Source organism: Alnus glutinosa, chromosome 10, assembly GCF_958979055.1.
Source record: "Alnus glutinosa chromosome 10, dhAlnGlut1.1, whole genome shotgun sequence".
NCBI classification, from domain to species: Eukaryota; Viridiplantae; Streptophyta; class Magnoliopsida; order Fagales; family Betulaceae; genus Alnus; species Alnus glutinosa.
In genome coordinates, this window is record NC_084895.1 from 25,891,988 (window position 1) to 25,900,375 (window position 8,388).

Sequence of the window (8,388 nt, forward strand, 5' to 3'; positions counted from 1 at the left end):
ATAGGAAAAATCCACTGCAGATTCCTGGTTTAGGTCGATCCCTTCTGTTTTTCCTGGATTATTCATTTCTCGTATATGCATGTTCCCAAAGTTTGAGCTTTTTTCAGCCAACGAATATTTTTCTCAATCTGTAAGATTTTTCTTTTTAATGGACAATATGTTGTATTTCTCCCCATTATGTTGGATTTTTGGCTTTTCTTTTGAGTACCCATTTCGTTTCATGCAGGAAAGAAGATGACAGGAACACCCTTTTTCATTCAGATTATTTAGAAACAAAATATTTCAATTTGTAAGACATAAATAATTTATTTTTTGAGTCCCTGAAAGTTTCTAAATTTGGATTGTCTGTAACACCCATGTCATTAGATGCAGAGAAGGAAATGATAAAGCGGGTGTTCTCAAATAGCAGTTTTCATGATTTCGGTTGAAAATATTGGAGGCATGGAGATGTCTGCCCAGCGAGAGATTAATTCTGATCCCAATAATGTTTCGGGTATTTTTATTTTTTATTTTTTCAAAGGCGAGTAATGTTAGAGACCATATTTTTATCCTCCAAAGTTAACGTGACTTTTAAAATCATCGTTAGATGAAAATTAAATAGTGATTTTAAAAGTCACATCAATTTTAAGAGGGTAAGAAGAGGATAAAAAGATGGTTTCTAGCATTAATATATGCATAATAGTCTTAATCATTGATGGCATGTTTTGTTTCACTTTGTATTTTGTCATTTTAAGGAGATAATTTGTGTTAGAGACCTTAGTGACGTTTGAGGTATTTTTTATTTTTTCCCCAGTGAAGATGTTATGCAGAATTGTAATCATCTGATGGAATGTTTTGTTTCACTTTTATATTTTGGTATTATAAGTAAATAAATTTTGTGTAAGAGAACTTAGTGATAGTGATAGTGATAGCAAGGCAATAATCTTTCTGCAGTATGGTAAAGTCATCAGGAGGCGAAATTAAAGTAACATCCAGACAATGCAACTATGCAGTAAATTAGCCAAAAAACAGAGAGTATTGAATTGGTTGCATTAAATTTTTTAGTTTTGAATCTTTTTTAGTTTGATAAATATTATAAGGTTGTTCCTGTAAAAAGGAGGACTTTGTCTGAGAGGATAAAATGAAGATAATGGTGTCTAGCAGCATGTGGTTAATACATGAAAGGTTGAGAAAGTGATTTAACTTAGATTATTCTTGGCTTTATATTTGTTTTGGTTAACCTATTTTCTTTCTCCACCTTTTTTCATTAGGTAATATTGAAGCCAGGTTCCACTCCAACTCCAAGGTGGCTACAAGTAATTACCAGTACATATGGGGCTCTGTCTTAGGTTTTTAGTTGAAAAATGTTTTGGGCATAAACACTTTTCTTTTTTCCTCTCTCTTTTCCTTTCCATATAGATACTAAAACATTGATCTTAATTATTTCTTAAATAAAAAGTCAATGGGCTATCATTAGATTCCCAAACCTACAAATAATATTCTTTGCTTGTATCAATGGTAGTTAATAGTCATTAAATTGCCGAACTGAAGGACCTAATATAATACGGCGCAGATAGTTGATGAGTGTAAAAATCCTTTCAATTCATCTGCATACCGTATAAAGTGTCTTGGGATGATTCTTGCTCTAACAATGGGAACATATAGTTGGATGGTTTTTTATCTGAAGGGGGTTCAAGCTAGTTGTTCATGAAGGTCAAAAAATTATGGTAGAAGTTAGCAGTCTAGAATTTGAAATCATGCCTTGTTAGGTTTTTACTCTCCTAGTGGCAAAGATGGTGTTTGTTTGTTTGATGTTTCTCAAAAAGTTGCATTGATCATATTGAGGTGATAAGACAAGAAGTCTATTAGAACGACCAGAGAGGATAATGAGTAGTACTTTCCAGAGTATTTGCAAGAAATTTCCAAAACATGATAAATGGGATAGTTTCAGCTCTACTTGGAAAAAATTGATGAAATCTGCTCAAGGACATTCACTGCTCTGCTTATTTGTCAATCTAATTCCATCCAAGAAGACAGCAGTTCTTGGTGCTTCTTCTTTTCCAGTTTCAGTTGTGGGACCTTATGAAACTCTTATACTCACCTCATTTTTAAATAATATGATCTATTTTGTTGTGCCCAAACAAAAAATCATTTTCTTTTGCTTTTGATGATCTTTTGGGAAGGTGTGCTCTACCAACATATGAGTAAGCTTCTTTGATTTTTTTTCATGTTATAGGATCTTGATGCTTATTGTATTACCCCACGATTGCTTAACACTAATCAGTTTTTAGTAGCATTTACTTTTTTGATACCAAACATAACTTCCCTTTGGTGCAGAACTTTATGGTGTGACTTTCCTGTTCTTGCCAACTTTTATGATGGATTATTTGATGACAAATATTCCATTTGTAGGGTCAGCGTCAAGCTTATATGATCTCTTATGTTTAGATACACCAAGTTGGAGTTACCAAACAGATCGATGGTCACCTTCCTGTATGTTGTGACTTGATGTTTTAATTTCTTGTTTGAAACAATTTGCACTAGCTTATCAACGTATTTTCCTTGTTCTTGACCCATGTGGCGGTAGTTTGTGTCATTCTTTAAGTATATCAAATTATGAATGCCAATTGGCAATTGAAATAAATGAGAAACACAAAGGCCTGTCCAACAAATTATGAACATATTAGATGGTCAGTTCCTAGCAAAGTATATCCCAAACGCTGATGCGGTTAATTAGTGCTCTAGAGGTAAGTTTATTACCACTACAAACATATTAAAACTCCTGTTCCTCCTCCAAATCTTAGCTTTTTCAAATGGGAGGTCAGGTATTTATCCTTTCACTTGATCTTTATGAAATTCTTGGCTCATAGGTCTAAGTGACTTTATTGGTATTCACAATTGAAATTCATGTCCTGTGCATGGATATGGTTTATCAAAATCATGCAATTATTTTGATCATGAGTCTAGCTCATACACTGATATCATATTTACCAAACTAGATGATTATTCATGTCATATTATCTCCAAAATCTGAATTATTCTTTTCACTGAATGATTTTTTTATTCTTACACAACTTTCTCGCCAAAAATGTTGATAGCTTGCTTTTTCGTATGTACTCTTTGTAAAGTACTTAAATGCTTTGACTTTTGATCTGCAACTCTGTGTATTTAAAGGAAATGATATCTCCTTCGATGTCTTCTGAACAAATTGCTTGATAAAGTTCAAGCTGCAATGTCTGACTTTCACAACTTGTATTTTTGATTAACTAGGTCCGCAACTAAGACTGGAGAGTCTGTTACATCAATCTGGTAATAGGTTCTGTGCAGATTGTGGATCTGGAGATCCAAAATGGGTGTAAGTTATCATATCTTGATTAAATAGGATTATTAATGTCATTGCCACTGAATCTTTTATGCTCTTCTTCCTGAAAAGACTGCTCTCTCTCTCTCTCTCTCAAGTCTTTTTGTTATCATTATTTTATAAAATGAAAGCATTATTTCATGTTATTATTTTGAGTGATGCAATCATTCGGCATGCATATCTATTGATTTTTCAATAATCTACAGAGAAGGAAAACTGCTCATACTGTTTAGTCAAGTTTATTATTGACAAATGAATAGCTCATATTTACTTTATTCATAATTATTCATCTGGTCAATGTCAGATCCTCAAATCTGGGAGTATTTATTTGTATCAAGTGTTCTGGTGTACATAGAAGCCTTGGCGTGCATATTTCAAAGGTATGGTTTCCAATTATGCTCCTTGACATAGTCTTGTGAAACAAAATTTCATGAGTACAGATTATATAACCTTGTATTGGCACTATCTTTCCAATTTGAGGCCTTCAAAAGTTGATTGAGGAGTAACTTTACTTCTTTATAGAACTTGAAACAGAGACATCGGTGATATAGATGTTAAAAAGCCAGAGTCACCACCCACAATCTACAGGGCTCATACCAACTACTTGATGTTGTCTTTATGGTATGACTCAACAAGGTTTCAAATAATTATTCTCAGCTTGTCTTAACACATTATACAATAATGCCAAATTTGTGCTGGGCCAACTAGAAGCAGCATTGGGGTCTCTGCATCCTGCTATGAACCTTAGCTGGAAATAGTTGGTGGTAGAGAAACCTATCTTATTATCTAAAGAATTATCTTGATTCTTCAATATTTCCTGCCTCGTCAATACTTTTCCTCAAGGACTGTCTTTGATGACACGCTTTGCTACCTTGAATTCTCTCTCTCTCTCTCTCTCTCTAAGTGTGTGCCAAAGGAAGTCAAAAAATTCCAGAGCTCATTTATAACAAAGAAGCTTAAATATAACTTCCCATTGAAGAAAGAAATATCACAAGAACACTTTGAGGAATTGACAAATTTGAGCAGATTGAAAATTTCTTTGTTCCCGCAATGGATCCTCACGTGTGGGAGGATTCCTAGCAGGTTAGGAGGGTAGGTAAAGTCATTTTACCGGGGTAACAACTGTGGTAGCTTGACAAATAGTGTATCAAATTTTAATCAGAGATATGTAGGCTTTTGGTAGGATTTCAATTGCAGATTTCAACTAAGGCTGCTATACTCTCTCTTGCCTCTCTCCCTCTGATGAAGTTTGAAATCGGATGTTCTAATTCAATCCGAAACTGTTACCAGGTTCTATCAGTGAAGCTAGATGAATGGACAGATGAACAAGTCGACAATTTGGAAAAGTTGGGTGGAAATATTGCAGTTAACCAGAAGTATGAAGCTTGCATCCCAAATAACCTTAAAAAACCAAAACCAGATTCTTCTATAGAGGACCGAGTTAATTTTATTAGGTAATGCAAATACTTGTCATACTTTTGAATTAGAAACATTTACTATTCTAAACCAGAAACATTGTTTAACACTCAGGAGAAAATATGAGATGCAAGAATTTTCGGACTCCAATGAACACCTTTTCTGCCCCTTCCCGTCGGCCCATAAAAGGAGTTCATCATCCCCAAGCAGTTCTTTAAGCATTTACTCTGCACATGACAAGAAACAATACGAAAAACAAGCAACTAGAAATCGTATTGGGCAGGCATTTCGTAAAAGCTGGGCAAGAAAAGACACTGACCACAAGGCCTCTAAGATGTGCAACTCATTGGTAACAACTTCTTCATTTGGTTAATTTCTGTTCTTATCAGGTATATGCAGATGTTTAAATGCACTTTTTGTCTTTGGAGCTGGGTATGGAAATAAAATATGCTACTGGAAATTGTTTTTTCTTTATAATATTCTTTGGCTGAAGAATTTGATATTATGCTTTTCTTAAACTTTATTAATTGGGAAAATATGCCAGCAATTTGGCTGTGACTCAATGATATTAAACTTTATTTTCTTCTGAAAAACCAAACAATGGAGCATGATATAAGTTTTCATTCTCCTGTTTTTTGGTCCCCTCTTTTCTTTTCTTTTTTCTTTTTTTAATATTCTCTTGTCAAAAACGGAATGTGAACCAGCAGTTATTTTATATCACAAGTTGAAAAAAGAAAAAAGAAAAAAAAGGACATTAAAAATGTGCTATCTATTTTCAATATTTTAGTTTGATATGGATGCTAAATCTTTTTTCTTTAAATGAACTGTTTATAGGCAGGTATGGTTGAATTCATTGGATTGATTAAGGTCAATGTAGTTAAAGGCACCAATCTAGCTATTAGGGATGTGATGACCAGTGATCCTTATGTCATCCTTGCGTTGGGTAATCAAGTGAGCCTCTTCTCCTTATGATATCCTTCACATTATTATTGTTGTATTTTAAACGAATGGATTCAACTATGTTTATAATATAATTTTTCCATATATATTTATTGCAGTCAGTAAAGACACGTGTCATCAAGAGCAACCTGAATCCAGTATGGAATGAAAGCCTAATGCTGTCAATTCCTGAAAACATTCCTCCTCTCAAATTGGTAAGTAAGATGCTTTGGTGGGAAATCATAAAAAATAAAAAACAAAACACAAAATAGGAACGAATATTGGACCATCCCCTTGGGAACCATTCTTATGCAAATATCGGTCGGAGTTTATTGGCTGTTGTTAAATGCCAAAGATACTCTCCTTTATTCTATTGGTGGACCAACTGATCCTTTCCTAGGTAGAACATGTCTTGGAGATGCCATTTTGCATCCTGATCTTGCGAGACAATTAGGAAGGATAAAATTTCTTATGTACCCGATAAAGGCGAAGCTTTATGACAAGATAAGTTTTGTTTTGTCACCAAATATGAGTGAAGCTTCTTGGCAGGATTATCTTTTCTTAGGTTTTAATATTAATAAAATTCTTGGGGCTGTCAAATGCAAGTATGTTGCTACAATTCTTGGAAGCTTCATCTTTGGACCCTGCATAAGCAGGACACACACTGAGTAATGACCTTTTTTTTTCTTTTTTTTCTTTTTTTTTATCCTATATATTTCTTAGTTTTTTAAAGCCAATAATTTTCAATTTTTCTGAGGACCTAATTAGATGAAGTTTCTTTTCTACTTGATTCTCTAGAAAGTCCTTAAAAATCCATAACTTCATTGAACTCTACTTTAAAGGCCTGGAGTATGGAGGACAAGTAAAACAAATCTTGAAAACATTCTAAGCTGAAATTTTGTAGTATAGTTTACCACCACCCTCCTGCTTCTCCCCCAACAATTTGTGTTCCTCTATATCTAGAGCAACCATAATCAAATATGCCATGATCATAGATGTATAAATGTCTTTCTGTAAAAACATGAAATAATTTGTGGTTTATTATGTTACTAGCAATTTGACAATTAAAAAATGATTTCTACAAGCTTTGCTTTTTTGTTAGTTTTCTTTTTAATCATTTTATTAGACTTTTTTGGAACGGTGTATGCAGCTTGTTTATGACAAGGATGCCTTCACAACAGATGATTTTATGGGTGAGGCTGAGATTGACATTCAACCCCTGGTTATCGCCGCCAAAGCCTACGAGAATTCCACGATCAACGAGTCAATTCAGCTTGGGAAGTGGTTAGCAAGCAAGGATAACACCCTAGTAAAAGATAGTATCATCAGCCTAGTAGATGGCATGGTCAGACAGGAAATCAGTCTCAGACTGCAGAACGTTGAGAGAGGTGTGCTGGAGATTGAGCTCGAGTGTGTTCCTCTGACTCAATAGCAGGCACAGTTATAAGTTAATGGTTACAAGTCTGATGCTCTCCTCTTACCCAATAGCTTGGTTAAGTCTATTCCCTAAGCTGTTATGTAACAATCCACGAAAAGGGAATCTTCAAATTGATTAGTTTTTTTTTTTTTTAAAGTAATAGTACAGATGTAACTAACGCTTTCTCTGGATCGTTTCATGTTATGTTTGTATATCATTGTTGTCCTTGTATCATTTGGAGACAACGAGGAATTGTATGATTTTGTGGATTGATTTGTATTTATTTCAACAAGAATGGTTCAAAACACATTAACCAAAGCTGTGATCGCCTCAAACAATGCACACTATGTTACTCACTAGACTCATGCTCGGATTTTATTTAAACACAAATCAAAGGAATGTGTATGGTTGTTGATGTGTTTTGATAGGTTTTTTTTTTTTTTTAAGAGCAGAAAATAATTTTTTTTTAACAAACATGACCTTATGTGTTGCCCTCCTATCAATATTGACCGAGTTTCATTTATTCTGAAATAAAACATGATACCAAAGTCTATCATCTTTTCTATATTAATCTGTTAATTATTTTACCTTAATATAAACATAAAACCAAAGATAACCAAACAATTATTGACCACCAAAAGGATGTTAGCTTTAGAAGTAAAACTTACTCTAGTGTGGTATGGTGGATTGATATATATATATATATATATTGTTAAATTTAACAATTATTTAAAATGCTTAGTTAATAGAAAATAGTGAATTTAATTAATATTTTAACACTTTTATTACTTATGAGTTTAAACTCTCCAGCAAGCTTTTGAGATAATTGATAATTTAACATGGTGTCATAACAAAATTCTTAAGTTTAAACGTTTTATCTATAATTCAATTTTTATTTAATTTCTCAATTTTAGTAAATAATTACTTTCTCAAATTTCTATCAATTTTAAATTTTGGGACAACCAATAATCGATATTATTTTTTGTTCTCAAATCAAAAACATTAGCAGCAACATAAAACACAAAAACAATTTTTGTCTTTATAGCATATTAAAACACATTTTTTTTAAAAAGAAAAAAGAAAAAGAAAAAGAAAAAGAAGCAATCATTAAAAAAAGTAAAAAAAATCTTACCACGTCTTTAATTCAAAGTAGTCAAAAAATAAAAAAAATAGTCTGACCTTTAGCAGGCAGGAGGAACACACCTCTCAGACCAATAGTCTGCTGCCATTTATAATAATATTAAAAGCTTTTGAAAACGAAAAGTTCCGCGCACAC

General features: G+C 33.1%; 1 protein-coding gene across 7 annotated transcripts; it reads left to right on the forward strand.

Annotated features, from left to right (window-relative positions):
• On the forward strand, positions 1–7,430 carry LOC133880074 (probable ADP-ribosylation factor GTPase-activating protein AGD11). Of its 7 annotated transcripts, none has more exons than XM_062318951.1 (12): positions 1–130; positions 227–289; positions 367–493; positions 1,251–1,295; positions 2,392–2,472; positions 3,250–3,334; positions 3,645–3,720; positions 4,631–4,794; positions 4,871–5,105; positions 5,591–5,707; positions 5,815–5,910; positions 6,846–7,430. In XM_062318951.1, the coding sequence occupies exons 3-12, from the start codon at positions 415–417 to the stop codon at positions 7,125–7,127; spliced, it is 1,260 nt and encodes a 419-aa protein (XP_062174935.1). In that variant the 5' UTR covers positions 1–130; positions 227–289; positions 367–414; the 3' UTR covers positions 7,128–7,430. The 7 variants fall into 7 exon arrangements, with proteins under 7 accessions (XP_062174935.1, XP_062174936.1, XP_062174937.1 ...); XM_062318952.1 differs by having other exon boundaries at positions 373–493; XM_062318953.1 differs by lacking the exon at positions 1,251–1,295.
• The last annotated feature ends 958 nt before the right edge of the window (positions 7,431–8,388 follow it).

Coding starts and splice junctions, on each gene's coding strand:
- LOC133880074 (XM_062318951.1), top strand. CDS start 415: ATGATTTCGGTTGAAAATATTGGAGGCATGGAGATGTCTGCCCAGCGA. Junction 2,473..3,249: donor AGATCGATGGTCACCTTCCT/GTATGTTGTGAC, acceptor TTGATTAACTAG/GTCCGCAACTAAGACTGGAG. Junction 3,335..3,644: donor TCTGGAGATCCAAAATGGGT/GTAAGTTATCAT, acceptor GGTCAATGTCAG/ATCCTCAAATCTGGGAGTAT.